Here is a 16,399-nt window from a genome sequence, read left to right as displayed (position 1 = left end):
ATCAGTAACTTTAAAAAGCTTCCCTGATGCTTCTAAAATGTAGTCAGCACATCTATTTTAACTAGATTTCTGGCTTTAGATTTGGTCCTGAATTATCTTAACTGAAACATGTTTTGGGCTCTTTGTGGCTTCCATGAAAATTAATTGGTTTAACAGAAAATTTTGGGAGAATGTTTCTAAAATTACAGTCTGATCATAGCTTGTTATTAGCTTACTGGAACCTGGAAATCACCATCTTGCTTCCTGTGTTTTGGTCTCCATTCAGGTAAATGCAAAAGCAATTTCAAGGAGGGAAATATATCTTCTTGGGACACTAATCATTTATGCAAGAATTTTTCACTTTTCCCAGTGAAAAACATAGTTAAAATATTTGTAACATAAAATGTATTGAATTTATTGTATTTACTAGCACTTCTGTTAAAAAGAAAGACACCCAAGATGATATAGATGATAAATGATGGTGTTGAATGAATTCATGGACTTGACCATTAGCGCTAAGACATTGTGTCATGGTACCAATTTCTTTTACCTAACTAAAAGCATCTCCTCTTTAAACAGATTTATTCTTGGACATTAGGTCACAAGACTTATTATTTCCCCATTCCTTGCAAAATTAAATACAAGCAACAAGAAATAATTTTTAAGGGGCTGGGGATTTAGCTCAGTGGTAGAGCGCTTACCTAGGAAGCGCAAGGCCCTGGGTTCGGTCCCCAGCTCCAAAAAAAAAAAAAAAAAAAAATTTTAAAATGGCTGTAGTCTTAATAGCCTTTACAAATCAGGTCTAAATAGGTAGAGACTGAGTTGAGTAATAGGATACCAGTCACACTCTCTCTTTTTGAGTCACTTTTGTTGACAACAAAGAGGCCTTATAGAAAGCATTGTTAGGATCAGTTTTTTTCAAATGTAGTATTATGAAGCAGTCTAGGCTGCCTTTTCCTATAATGCCTCCTTCAATTGGACTCTTCAGTTTCTCTCTGCTCAGTGTGTGAAGCTATATCATTGTGATCATTAGGACATCAGTGAATTAAATATCAGGTGAAAAAAGTTATTCAGACTAAACTTTGGGTTTAATGAGTGCTGAGAGAGGTGTTATCTCCTTGTGTGTCTGGTTATTTATTAATAAAAACCAATTAGATTCAAGTAAATGCCATAAAAGTATAAATGTAGAACATCTGACTTCATAAATTAAGAAAAAGACATCAGCGCCCAGAGCCTGGGGTTTCCCACAGCCCTCAGACACAAAACCTGCCTGCAGAAAGCTGGTCTGCTAGGAGCGCTCTCACTCCAAAGATCACAGGCTCACAGGCTCATGGGTACACAGGAGGGACAAGTTCTAGTCAGAGACAACAAGACCAACTAACATCAAAGATATCCAGACAGCAAGAGGCAAGCAAAGGAACCTAAGCAACAGAAACCAAGACTACTTGGCATCATCAGAATCCAATTCTTCCACCAAAGCAAATATTGGATATCCTAACACACCAGAAAAGCACGATTTGGATTTAAAAATCACACCTCATGATGATAACAGAGGACTGTAAGAAGGACATAAATAACTCCCTTAAAGAAATACAGGACAACATAGGTAAATAAGTAGAAGCCCTTAAAGAGGAAACACAAAAATCCCTTAAAGAATTACAGGAAAACACAACCAAACAGGTGAAGGAATTGAACAAAACCATCCAGGATCTAAAAATGGGAATAGAAACAATAAAGAAATCACAAAGGGATACAACCTTGGAAATAGAAAACCTAGGAAAGAGATCAGGAGCCACAAGCACAAGCACCACCAATAGAATACAGATTGAAGAGAGAATTTGAGGGGCAGAAGATTCCTTAGAAAACATTGACACAATAGTCAAAGAAAATGCAAAAAATGCAAAAAGCTCCTAACCCAAAACATCCAGGAAATAATGAGAAGACCTAACCTAAGAATAATAAGTATAGAAGAGGACGAAGATACCCAACTTAAAGGACCAGTAAATATTAACAAGAAAATTAAAGAACAATTTACAAACTCATTTGGAAAAGGAAAAAACTCCAGCTAAAATTATTCTCAACAATAAAAGAACTTCTGGGGTATCTTCATCCCTGAATTCAAGCTGTATTACAGAGCAACCATGATACAAACTGCATGGTATTCGTACAGAGACCGGCAGGTAGATCAATGGAATAGAATTGAAGACCCAGAATTGAACCCACAGACTTATGGCTACTTGATCTTTGACAAAGGAACTAAAATTATTCAATGAAAAAAATACAGCATTTTCAACAAATGGTGCTAGTTGAACTGGAGCTCAGCACATAGAAGAATGCAAATTGACCCATTCTTATCTCCATGTACAAAGCTGAAGTCCAAGTGGATCAAAGACCTCCACATAAAGCCAGATACACTGAAACTAATAGAAGAGAAAGTGGGGAAGAACTATGAACACATAGGCACAGGGGAAATTTTCCTGAACAGAACAGCAATGGGTTATGCTCTAGTATCAAGAATTGACAAATGGGACCTCATAAAATCGCAAAACTTCTGTAAGGCAAAGGACACTGTCAATAGGACCAAATGGCAACCCACAGATCGGGCAAAGTTCTTTATAAATCCTATACTAATCAAATAATCACAATAAAAAAATGGGGGACAGAACTAAACAAAGAATTTTCAACTGAGGAATATCAAATGACCAAGAAGCACCTAAAAAAAAATCGTCAACATCCTTAGTCATCAAGGAAATGCAAATCAAAACAACCCTGAGATTCCACCTCACACCAGTCAGAATGGCTAAGATCAAAAACTCAGGTGACAGTAGATGCTGGCTAGGTTCTGGAGAAAGAGGAACACTCCTCCATTGTTGATGGGATTGCAAGCTAGTGTAACCACTTTGAAAATCAGTCTGGTGGTTCCTCAGAAAATTGGACATAGTACTACCAGAGGACCCAACTATACTACTCCTGGGCATAAACCCAAAAGATGTTCTAACATATAATAAGGATACATGCTCCACTCTGTTCATAGCAGCCTTACTTAATAGCCAGAAGCTGGAAAGAACCCAGATGTCTTTCAAAAGAGAAATGGATATAGAACATGTAGTACATTTACACAGTGAGATACTATTCAGCTATTGAAAACAATGACTACATGAAGCTCTTAGGCAAATGAATGGAACTAGAAAATATCATCCTGAGTGAGGTAACCCAATCACAAAAGAACACAAATGGAATGCATTCACTGATAAGTGGACATTAGCCACAAAGATTGGAATACCTAAGAAAAAACTGACAGACCAATCATATGAAACCCAAGAAGAAGGAAGACCAAAATGTGGATGTTTCATTCCTTCTTAGAAGGGAGAACAAAATACTCAGAGGAGGAAATACAAGGACAAAGAGAGGAGCAGGGACTGAAGAGTAGTCATCCAGAGACTTCCCCCCCACCCCCGGGAGCCAATTCATATGCTGCCACCAAATATAGTCACTATTGGTGATGCCAGATATGGGTGCTCCTGAGAGGCTCTGCCAGAGCCCTAATTATACAGATGAGGATGGTTGCAGGTAACCATTGAACTGAACAAGGGGACCCCAGTCGAGGATTTAGAGAAAAGACTGAAGGAGCAGAAGGAGTTTGCAACACCATAGGAAGAACAACGGTATTGGCCAATCAAACCACCAACCAATGAATACATATGTAGGGACCCATGATCCACATATGGATCAGAGGATGGCATTGTCCAGCATCAACAGGAGAAAAATCTCTTGGTCCTGTGAAGGCTTGTTTCCCCAATGTAGGGTAATACCAGGGTGTTGAAGCTGGAGTGGTTGGATGGGATCATTCTCACAGAAGCAGGGGGATGGAGTATGGGAGGGGTGAAGGGGATAACATTTGACATGTAAATACATAAAGTATCCAAAAATACTTTAAAAAAAAGTAAAAGACATCATTTTGTAAAGTTGTAGATTAAGGAAACATACCCAATACCTTACATATGCCATTAATACAGACATTTCTGCTGTTGCCACCTTCAAAGCACGGGGTGCCATCAATGACGGCTTCCAGCATTCTCTCAGAAAACTGTTCATCTATGGGTCTGCAGTACAGCTCACAAGGATGTGCTGAAATGAGAAAACAGATGAATCCTTTTGACTTAACTCTGTAGTTTCAACCCTTCCCCCAGATTCCTCTGGACTCCTGACCTACAAATATCATTTACGAACCCTTCTGTGCCTTTCTGAGACAAATGATAAAATGTAGACCTTTTTGTTCCTCTTTTTGTCAATAAAACTTTTATAATGGATTACATTTGTAAGGTTGGATGAAAAGACTATATGCCTTCTGTTGTAAATGAGAAGAGCTTTCAACCCTACACTGAACTGTGCACCTAAAAATAATAAAGCCTAGAGCGTGTAGTATTATCTATCAAATCAATAATGGTAAGTGATAACACAGGATCCAAGCAAGTGGATCCAAGCTGTCTGTAGCAGGCAAACTGATTCTAGGATAAAGGCAGTCCTTTGTCAAGGCACCAGCATCATCACCACCATCTTAACACATTCCCTAAAGTAGACCTATTTTCCCCAACTCCAAGAAGTGCTTAGACACAAATAGACAACTACATAGAAGGATATAGAAGCAAAGAGTATGAGAACTGCCAAATTGGAACTCCATCTGATCAGCACAGGAACCTATCCCTCTAACTTGGGTCCCACTTAGAAGTCATTCTGAGGTTCAGGATTTCATTGCCTTGAGAATGAAGGCAGGAACGTGTAATTAAATGGATCCACCTACAGATGCATACATGATACTCAGAAGGACAATGACTTTTAAAATATAACTGCCTCAGTTTTTTAATGATTAACATGTGAAACGGTATTTTTCTTTTGAATGTTTTATTTTGAGTGTTATATCTTATTGCAGTACTAGGAATTGAATTCAATGCCTCTCACATGCTAAGCTATACCATGAAGCTATACTCCAAGCCGAGAATTTACTTTAGGTGACTCGAGACTGTCATTAGAAATTCTTTTGAGAGCTCTCTTAGATCTGTGTGTTATGGGCATTTGTTGGCTTCTTGTGGCTGAGACCAGACTTACTCTGAATGGATGAACACACCAGATGCAAAACACACCTAGTGTGTTGGTTTAAGGATGTGGTGACCTATGTGACAAAAATTAAAGCGTACAACTCAAGCACAGATATCTGAAGCTAAGCATCTGAACACTAAATACTTAGTAGTTTGGACAAATTGGACAAAGACATCAGATACATCTATATAAAGCTTAAAGGCTGGGGTTATGTAAATAAACAATACAAACTGATGTCACGGTATTTAAAAAGATAGACAAAGTCAGAATATGTCAAAGAGATTGCTTTGCAAAAATCCAGAGAATAGAAGTAGAGACTAGCACTACTAATGACCAAACTGGAGTAGAAGCACATAGGGGCAGCCACATGGGAGTAATTATGCTTTCCTAGGGATGAGAATGTCTATTCCTATGTCCAATCTAGATATATGTGTGTGTGTGTGTGTGTGTGTGTGTGTGTGTGTGTGTGTGTGTGTATGTATATATATATGAAATGGTATTTTTCTTTTGAATGTTTTATTTTGAGTGTTATATCTTATTGCAGTATATATACAATAGCTCAACAAATGATTGTCATCATTAGAATATATATTATATATTATATGTATGTGTGTGTTATATACAATAGGAGCTCAACGAATAATTATCATCATTTCCATAACCTCATCATTGGCTTAAGGATTTCTGAAGTTCATTAAAAGTAGACTTGACATTTTATGCTTTTCATTTCAGTTTCTTCAAATTGTCAAGAGATTGGTAACTGCTGCTCGGGTCTTACTACAAACAAACACAACATCTCTCTTTAGATTATTCATTACCAGCCAAGCGTGCATTTAGTTCATACTTTGTTTTCCTATTTTCTAAGTCACTGACGTCTTGTCCATTTAGCATAAGGAAGATAGATCTTGCTCAGACAGCAAGTATCTCCACACTTTGTTTTACTGTAACTGTGGACCTTCATTCAATGATGCTCTGGTCATGTTTTAGCTGCAGAAGTCCTTCTGTTTACAGTTCTAAGGCTGTGGCTGGACAGTGTCCCCAGGAGCAATCTTCTCAGGGACATTCAGGTCCTGCCAGCTACTGATCAGTTATTGCCAGTAGAGTGTGGGAAGGAGTATATGCTCAATAAAATGCAGAAAGAAGTTCAGGCTTGGGGATCTCCTTCACAAAACTCTGGACTTGAACCATTATTATACAAATTTGATCCCCAACTCAAAGTACTGAATTTAGTCTTCACAGAGCGGGCTGTTAAAAAGATAGTGTGATTGTAAGCATTAGAGCATTAACTGCTGGCAGAGAGTGATTATTATTGAGCAACTACTGCAAGAGAATTTAATTCATTGTGGCCAATTAAATGCATTGGCATGATCAATATTGTTAGCGGAAATCTTCTGTACAGATCAACACAGTGTCATTTTAATCATGAGACATTAACTCAGGTGGTCACAAAAATAAATATTATCCTTGGCGAGAGAAGTCAAGAACATCCATTGAGCAATGGAATGTTTATCCAGAGAGAAACGCACAAATTAACTAAAATTGCATTTCTATAATGAGATGCTGTGCATTTATCTGAGAGGAATATGTGAACTTTCATTACACAATCAATGCCTAGAGAATCAAGAATGTTACAGAATTGACAAGGACAATCAACTCTTGTGCAGACAGAAATGCGCTATTAACAATGGTTACTTCTTGGAAATAGAGTATGTATGATGATGTAATGAAATTTGTTTCTTTTTCATTTGACTGTGGACATTAACAGCTTATAAAACATATATATTCCTTCCTTTCCAAAATAATGTCTCAGCTCTGAAACAATAGAGCTTGAGCACTCTCCTTTATTGCATGATAATCACAACACATCTCCATGCTGAGAGGTCCTTATTTCCAAACGTCCCTGCATTCTGCTTTTCCAGTATGGAATTGATACAGTTTTTAAAGTTGGACTATATGAACATACATGAAGTGTGCTGCATATACAAAACACAAATGTCTGTTGAGTTTAAGTGTGTGGTTGTGAAATCTCAAAAATATCCATTGTTATTTGTGGCAAAAAAAGCAGGTAGCATGTAGGCCAGCTACTGAGTTTTTAAATTTATTTATCTTTAAATTAGGATATAGCCTACTATATAACATTATGGCATTTCCAAACCAGGTGTGTCGTAGTAGATTTTCCTGTCCCCTTTTCTCCACTTCACTCTTTATCTCTGCTGCTTCCCACTGTAACCTCTCCCACTCTACTCTCCTTTCCACTTCACTAGACCAACTGCTTTTATCCTTTCAGAGTTTATATATACTTTAGACTAGAGAGAACCCTGATTGAAGAAGGAAGCGTAAATGGAAGGCTTAGTGCCCCTTAAACAATTTGCAATGCTGAGTCAAAAGTTCCATGTGTCTGTCCTCATCTTTTCTAGCCTTTCTTTCATGGTAATTTGAGGGAGTCCGTAGATATCCTTATCCCATGACATGGCATTCTAAATAAAGAGGCAAGGGTGACAATGGATGGTCTTCAAGTGTAGCCGAGATTCAAGGACACAGATGTCAACCTCACAGATTCTAAACCTTGAGTGTTGAATATTGTCATTGTCTCACATTATTCACTTGCCCTGTTGCATGTTTGTCAGAGTCATGTGATGTTTCACTATCGCTTTCAGAAGCACTTATAATTTGGCTGAGTGAAAGCACTAAAAACAAGTTACAGATGACTTCTGTCCCTCGTGCTATCTGGCTAACCTTATCAGCAAGCTCAGGTGACTGAGTGAATTTACTGAGCCAAAGTTTGAATTTGGTTCTGCAGAAATGCAATCACTCAATACGTTTTGGCAATGATCCTAAGAGTGATTGTTAGATACAAAAAATAAATAAATAAGATTTGTTTTTATAGACGAACTTATCTTCAAACTGTGTGATTCATCTGCTCTCCCAAAGAAAAGCTCAGGTAATGGAATGTAATTATTGAATCAAAGGTTACACTTTTGATCCTTCTAAAACAGGATGGCTCAACATTTGAGGGAAATAATCTTTAAGAAGTGATCATTAGATGTAGAAATGCCAAACTTGAAGTGAAAGATAAAAATAAGATGAGGAAAAGTTTGGATGTCTTTTATGTGGGTTGGGGGAGACAGCAATTATTCAGTTGAGAGAGTAAGTCACAGGTAATGGAGAAACCATTAGGCTAGATGACCAGATGACCGATGCTTCGATCCCAGATAAGTGGCTAGTGCATCCATCAGCATATTTCAATCCCAGTGATAAAAGCCAGTCACCCCAAATCACATGGAAGCTTTGTCAACTTTTATGACTTTAATGACTCATTCATTTAGTACCTACAGCCATCTGGGCAAACAGTAGGCACATGAGAATTGCTTATATATCTATGACAATCCAAGTTGAAATAACCCTTTTTATTCCTACTCAAGTTATTTGACCTAAAAGCATTCATTACATACATATACACATACATACATACATACACATACATACATACATGCATGTATACTATATACATATACAGTATAAATATTCATGTATACTACATACAAGTATGTATATTTTATATTGTATGTAGTGTAAGGTGGTGATGGGTGAGGGCGAGGGTATGGAAATTGTGTCCCTATTACACTAATGGAGCTGTTTTAATATGTTAGTCCTAGGGGTCCATAAAATCAGTGACCCCAATAGCTCCAACACAGTACAAATATGCAGGACATAGATATAGATGGCACTGCCTAGATGTACCTTAGTCATTTGTTATATAATAAGATGTCTCAGTTGCAGCAATAATCAATTGTCTCACCCCATCCAGCAAGAACCAGGGAAGGAAAAATGATAGCTATCGAGATGCTTTGAAGACTCAAAGTTGGCAAATCTCTATGGAGCTTTTCTTTCCACAGCTTTGATTATAATCGTCCTGACAGCCAACTGTCAGGTTCTTGCGTCTGTGACTCATGAGTCTCAGCACACTGGCATTTCAAGAATCTAATAATCACATAAAAGTTAGGTTAGCTATTCTTTTTAATTCCCTTGCCTCAAATACCCTTAAGTTAGGCAAATTTTCTGTTTTCATTCTTTGGTCAACATTGAAACCTAACATGAAATAGGATTTCACACTGCTCTGAGAAGTCAGCCTCCTTGCATGTGGGCTCCCATGGGGGAACTGGTGACAACTCAGCTGGGCATGTGGCACATGGTCTGGGACAAGATCTCTGAGCAAATGCAGTCTTGCTTAGGGATATTCTTATGCACTAGACGGAAAGGGAAAGTTGAATATAGAGAAGGATAGTGAGAGAGAAAAGAGGTAGAATAAATAAATCCACATAGATAATAATCTGGAAGGAAATGAAAAGACAAAAATTGATATAAATGTTTTCAAGGGTACATAAACATTGAACAAATAACCTCATGCCTTTGATCTCAGCATTTGGAAGGGAAAGACAGAGAAGATAGGTTCCTTGTAAGTTGAAGGCTAGCCTAATCTACAGAGCAAATCCAGGACATCCTAGGCTACACAGAGAAACCCTGTCTCAATAAATAATAATAAATATATGTCATTGTCGAGAATATTTGTACAACACACTATCATGTTTTACCTTATCGAAGTGAATATAATTACATGTTCAATGGTAAGGGGGGTATTATACATCCTCTTTGAGAGAGGTCAAAATGGAGCAGACCTAGCTAGAAATGGGGCTGCTAGATTGGTCTATACTTTTAGTGACTTCAAACTGCTGGACAAAGGATATGTTAGGTTGGAAGAGAGGGTTTATGTTTATGTCAACGGAAAAGGAGAAAAAGGTTTCTATTCCATTCGAAATTATAAAAGTCAGATTTGACAGAGGAAGACCTCCTGAAATTCTGGACTACAAGCAAGAAACACATCAAGACCGAAACAGGTAAGAAGGCGTTTCTCGGGAACAGCTCTGAAACTGGGAGACAGAAATGTCTCCAGTCAAAACTTCTACTTGTATAGCCAATAAATGTGTTGACTACATAAATCTGCTGGTTACAGAACCCTCACAACTTACTATGGCAAGGTGTCCTTTCTAATGGGATGGATGGAGATTTATATTGTAGTTTGATTATATGATCAAACTAACTTCTCAAGGTGGGGTTTTGGTTCCCTGGGCTTGGGGTCTGGGACAGACCATGAGGAAGAGGAGAGAGGAGAATAGGGAGGGACACCATGGACTAGGTGGATTGTGAGAGCATGGCCATGAGGGCTGGCCCGTCGAGGTAGAAACAGCCCAGGCTTTCACGGCAAGTTATTGACAGAGAAGAAGACAAAAGAGCATAGAGAGTTGATGTGCTTTTAAGACTTATAAACATAGAGGTTTGTGTCTCTTATTTGGGAATTAAATAATCTCAGGTGAGTAGAAACTCCCAATAACATTTACCACAACAGCTACCATTACATTCTCCAGTTCAGCTACGCCTCCATCCCTTGACATGCATCCCTTAGATCTTTGATTTTACTTTATAACCTGGTCCTATGTTGCACATATGAAATGTTGATCTCAGGTTTGGCATTAATTTCTGATGAAGACAATCTGACTATCTTTTTTGAACTCTTCTCTCAATATGGAATGACCTTCTAAACTGCCTTCCTTTTTTGTTTCCTTCACAGAAAGATCTATTATACATAAACTCATTAGCTACTTCCATGGAAGGCTCCTTTGAAGTTACTCCCATTCCACCTCTTTGGAATATTTACTGTCTAAATTCCTCCATGGCCCAGTTATTGAAAACCAGCCCCCATGTTTGAAGAATGTCATGTTCATCTCCCACAGGGAAGACTGGACATACCCAGACTTTACAATTTAGTAGTCGGCTTGAACGAGTCAGTGTAAGTGTCTTCTACAACTGAGAAACCCTGGTGCTACAGTTCTCTCTGTTGACCTTTGCAGGGCTTCTGAGAAACTGCAGACCTGAGATGCACATTTAGGGTCCCTTACCTGGATTAAACACTGGGAACCAGCGGTAGAATTGGTTTTTGTAGGGGACTGTGTCAAATTCACTGCACTGCATCTGTCGGAAAGTTGGAGTGTCTGAGCGGCAGGGGTGGACATTGCATAAGCGATAGCGTTTTCTTTCTCCGGTGCAGTATTTCCCTCCAAACTTTGGTCTATAGATGAAAGAGACAAGCTGTTCTTTACATTTCCCAAGAAGTCAACAATTTCCTTTTAAAATCCACCTAGTCATGCCACCTAGTCATGGCTATTCCTTATCAAAACATTCCTGTTTCTGACTTAAGAAACAGATAAATCAATCTAATTTCATATGTTTGGGGCTGTATATGTTTCTTATCAGCCTTTTTTTTCTTTTGGTCCCTATTTTAACATTATATACATGTATATGCCTGCTTTAATTAAATGAATACTCATTTTAAATGATTTATATTTTAATAGAAATATGGATTTCTATTAAATTTTATATACATTATTATAGAATTCTAGAATATTATAGATTTATAGAATTATTATGGAATATATGTTTTGAATGGCAAAATCACCAGAAAAAGTATCTGAAGAAAATAGAAAAATTTTACTTTCACGATGTATTCCCTTTCTGATTTGTTCTTAGCAAATAACAATGGTTACATTGCAGAATCATCCATACTTGGCCAATCTTGGATCTGGCTACCAGTTGTTCGCATTTATTTGTTTGTTCTTGAGACAGTGTCTTGTTATGCACTCCTGGCTGGGAGTGACCATGCTAGGTGCTAGGTTGACCATGCTGGTCTCAATCTTACAGAGATCTCTCTGCCTTCACCTTCTGAGTGCTGAGATTAAAGCATTCACTACCATGTCCAACCTACCCGGCTGCATTTTTATACGTGTTTTTTCTTTTTCAGTTACACAGCTATAAAAGCAGTCTGATCATTATCTTCATTCTTATGTTCCCTATGCCAATTAAAAAAATTCAACCCCCTGTGCACAATGTATACTATTAGATTATCTTAAATATGTTAGTTTCTTGTTTAAAAGATTTTTGAATGTAACCCAGTGCCTAAAAATGTCAATCAAGTCTAAGTTCTTGTGATTGGCACTCCAGGCTTTCATGGTTCTGTGGTAAGTGACTCTGTCAAGTCTTGCATAGTTTTTTGTATATGCTTCTTACTCCCTAGTGTTTTCCTATGCCCCTGAATGGACTTCCTTATTTTTAAGTCTTTCCACGTCTATATGCTGTCTTTCTTTGAGGAGCAAATAAATGCTACCTGCATCATAAATCCCCTCTGGATGCCAACCACAAGTGATCTCTTTCTCCTTTTAAAAGACACTTCATGTTCTAACTGTATTTACTGGCCTTTTTCTGAAGATGGTTCTTTAATGACTCAGTTCAAGTTCTAATTCCTTTATAGAATTTGTATATTACTGTGAGTACAACAACATCTTATGGTCATAGAGACGTAAACTAATGTGAGGATATAAGAATTTCTCACTCAGTATCATGTATATGGGAGAGCAGTATATCAGATCTGCTCTGAAAGAAGCAGAGGACAGCTGATAGATCACATTGAAGGTTCTCCAGTGACTCATCATGCCTTCTTACTTGCACCTTATTGTACCCAAGAGAGATACTATGACTATCACCGCAGTGTAACATCATGGGTCCAAAGACTGGAGCTTGTATCAACTTGACTTTCTAGTAGTTAGATGAATCTAAACAAGTTATCTTATTTTTCTGAGCTCCAGTTGTTTGTTATTGTGATTGTGAAGTGAGCATGCTAATCGTTGTTTTACAATAATTTTCACGGCTCAATGAGATAATGCATATAAATATTTAAAAAGTTGTGGTTAGTGCATTATTAGAACTGAAGGCACAGTAGACTCTTTAGGCATTATGAATACAAAGCAACCAACACTGAAATATAATGATGTTCTCAACAGATGCTATGAGGAAGAAAGCATCAGTACAAAGTCAACATAAGTCCTATGCTTCCTTGAAATTTTACAATTTTGTTAAACTATTAAAGTAACTTTTGGTTGTAAGTCTTGCCATCTCTCCAGCCCTTAAAAACTGCACAGAAGTGAGAAAATTTAGGATAGCAACTAAGTAGGTGTGTCTATGAGTACAACAAGGGTTTGGATAAGGTAGAGCATTACATGGAAGCAAAGTTGACCAGAATGAGTTCTTGGAAGGGATAGACCAAGAGAACAGTCTCAGAGAAAAGGCTGAAGATAGGATACATGAACAGGACAGATGCAACTATATGCTAGGGACAAGAAGTGCATTTCCCAGCTAATAGCAGCAAAGCCAAGGTTTGAGTCATGTGTTCTAATCTGTGGCCTGAGTTCTTATCCATGTTCTGTCTAAGCTGATTGGCAGCCCTGAGGGACAATCCTGCCAGTCTTAGTTGTATTCTTATTCTCTTTGATATTTGTGAGACTTACTCTACCTGCTCCCCATTTTTCATAGTGCAACTTGAGAGCTCAGAGCAGCTCACATAGCAGGCTTTTCATTTGTCTCTTCTTTGTAGGAGGTACTAAGAATTACCCTTACCTTCTGAATGCTAGTCTGCATTCAATGACAGAGACTCTGTGACTTGGCACCTGTCCATCTCATTTTCCTCAAACAAATATTACCAAGAGTCTCATCTGAGCCAAGATGTGCCAGTGTTTCACTATCCCTATAGTTGGTCTCACGTGACCAATGTCAAAGATAAGGTCAGGAAAGGTATCGACAGAAGAATACATTTAAAACACACACACACACAATTGCATAGTAAGTGTGGTTGAAGAAGGCTACAGTCTTCAGCATAAGTGGGTAGTTAACTCATACACTGACCTGACTTTGTGACTGGAATCACGGAGATCTTTATACACAAATTACCATTAACAGTGGTCTCAAAGAAGTCAAGAAAATGAGTTATGGAATTAGATGTCATTACTCACCCAAGGAGGCTAAGAAATTGCAGTCTTGGAGATGGGCACTAGGACATTATGTCCTCTAATGCTGAGCTAGGGAACCATTCTTCAGTTCCTCAGAGAGACCATCCATTCGCTAAAGACTATAGGTTATTAAACAGCTTCCCAAGGTTAGGGAGTGGTGCCTCTATACATACCACAACTTATTGCCTATATTTCCTGATCTCTAAAAGCACATTTCTGACCAAACTGATAAGAATCTGCTTTGTAAATAAAGTACTGTGTAAGACATTCCTGCTGCTGAATTTCTTTTTAAAATAATAGAATTTTATCAAAAGGCAGAATTTTAAGACAATTACATCATCCTCCCTCAAACAAATACTTACATGTATAAGTGATGACCTTATAAATAGTGTTTATTTATAATTTATAATATCATAGGTATTATATTAAGCTACACATAATTTTAAAATCCTCAGGAAAAATTTTATATATAGCAAATTGTATGTATATATAAAACACATGCACATATATGATTTACATATAGTACTATGCTTATTAATAAAAGGAGAAGGTTAAGATTTGGAACTTAGATACTGAAAGGCCTTGTAGCCACTTTTATCACTTGTCTTTTAAAATGTAGTTTTTATTCTTCACAGCAAAGACAACTCTAGGAAAATGAGCTTAGTCCCATCCCCACTTCTGGGCAGCATCAAATGCATCCTCAAAGAATGTATACTTAGAAACTTGTATATGAGGAAGTAATGAAACCAAGAATGCAATCTATCTATAAACATGACAATATAAACTTAACTTACACACATATGTAACAATATAAGATTACTATGTGAAAAAATAAACATTGGATTAAAAAGGGAAATTGAATTATGAAACCCTACATAGGACACATGGAACCCTAAGATTAGATTCATAAAGATATGTTGCTAGAACTTTAACAATAATTTACTCCAAAAACGTCCATGGCCAATTTTATAGTTATAAAAGGGTTGAATACTCTTATGTAATTGTATTTTCATTGTGATTGAAATCTAGCTATAATCATATCAACTGAGTTTTACTAATTTACTTTGTACTGAGAGAGCACAGTTATCTGGAAGGATTTAATTGCATAAGCCCCTGGAGAGTTTCACATACAAAGAAATTTGTTTCCTCATTTAAAAGAAGTTTCCTTTGCTCTACCAAAATGAAGGAGTAAACTTACTTAGATGTTATTAGGACTCCAATGCCAAGTTAAAACATTGAAAAAGAAGTACATTTTTTCGCCCTGTGTGAACCTGCTGGGTCTTTCTGTCTAAGAGAATTGATCAACTCTTCCTCAGAAACCTTCAAGAATGGTGTCATGCCATTCAAGAATAGCATCCTAGCATTTAGAGACAAAAAGATAGCAAGTGCTCAGGGCAGGCCTTACTCTGGGTTGTTGCAGAGCCTCTCTGCGCTCTGAGCTCCTGCCCCACATGTCCTCGAACAGTGTGACCAGGGTGACCAGCGTCCCCAGCCTCCAGGGATGCTCTCTGGTTTCTTCCCCACTGTGATACACTTTCCAGCCATACACCACTGCAAAGAAATGTGATAGGGAGTTCATGTGTCAGGAAGATTCTGTAGGAAGTTGGGCCAAAGACTTTCTAAGTCTAAACCCAATCCTTTCCAAGACAGAAGACTTTCTATGGCAATACAAAAGGGGCCACATAGAAAAGGGTTTAGACAGCCTCTTCAGATAAATTGGGTTTCTAGAATCAGATTTATCAGGCACTGTAAACTCAGGGACAGATGGTGCCAAACTCCTATACCCACGATGACACAACCCACTTAACGGGTCAGCATGAGTCACCATACCCTCCTGCAGTCTAGAGGAGATCTAATGTCTGTGAGTTGTGGATTTAAGACTTTTCTGCTTAGGAAAATAGAAAGAACTTTAAAATATTCAGTTACGCCAGACATCATGAAGGAGGATTATAAATGGACCCAATCTGATGTTTTGGGGGCCACTTGCCTGAGCTTTTCAATCTTCAATATTGAGGGAGGAATATCTAAAATGAAAGTTGATAGCACATTCAGAAGAAACCAGAAACCCTACAGAAGTTCCTCAGAAGACGGGCCTGATGCTCTGCAGGTAAAGTCCTTTCTCAGGGACTAAGCATAGTTCTGAGTCCTTTCTCATCGTCCCAGCAATGGCTGGAACGGAGAAGGAGATATGTTTCCAGTGTCTGGTCTGACTCTGTGAGTGCCATTGGGTGCTCCTCACATCCCCCAGCGCCTTCTTCCTACCTCTTTCCAAGAACTTCAGGCCAACTGCCCTCCCACCTTTCTTTCTCAGACCAACAACACATCACCTTCTTCTCACCACAACGTGTCCCATCTGCAGCAGCATCCAGCTTAGAGCGACAGAAGCCTTTCACTGAGCACCACAGTGTCTGGCAAACATTCTGGAAAACAAA

General features: G+C 38.1%; 1 protein-coding gene across 2 annotated transcripts in view; it reads right to left on the bottom strand.

Moving 5' to 3' along the window:
- Adamts12 (ADAM metallopeptidase with thrombospondin type 1 motif, 12) overlaps positions 1 to 16,399 on the bottom strand; it is a 307,826-nt gene that overhangs the window by 101,400 nt on the left and 190,027 nt on the right. Inside the window, 4 exon segments of one of the 2 annotated variants that reach the window (NM_001106420.4) lie at positions 3,974 to 4,107; positions 11,031 to 11,200; positions 15,373 to 15,518; positions 16,295 to 16,387. In NM_001106420.4, coding sequence (NP_001099890.2) covers positions 3,974 to 4,107; positions 11,031 to 11,200; positions 15,373 to 15,518; positions 16,295 to 16,387 — 543 coding nt within the window. 2 annotated transcript variants of the gene reach the window in all.

The sequence above is a fragment of the Rattus norvegicus genome, chromosome 2, assembly GCF_021556685.1.
Source record: "Rattus norvegicus strain SHRSP/BbbUtx chromosome 2, alternate assembly SHRSP_T2T, whole genome shotgun sequence".
Taxonomy (NCBI): domain Eukaryota; kingdom Metazoa; phylum Chordata; class Mammalia; order Rodentia; family Muridae; genus Rattus; species Rattus norvegicus.
This window is presented reverse-complemented; position numbering and strand designations above follow the sequence as displayed.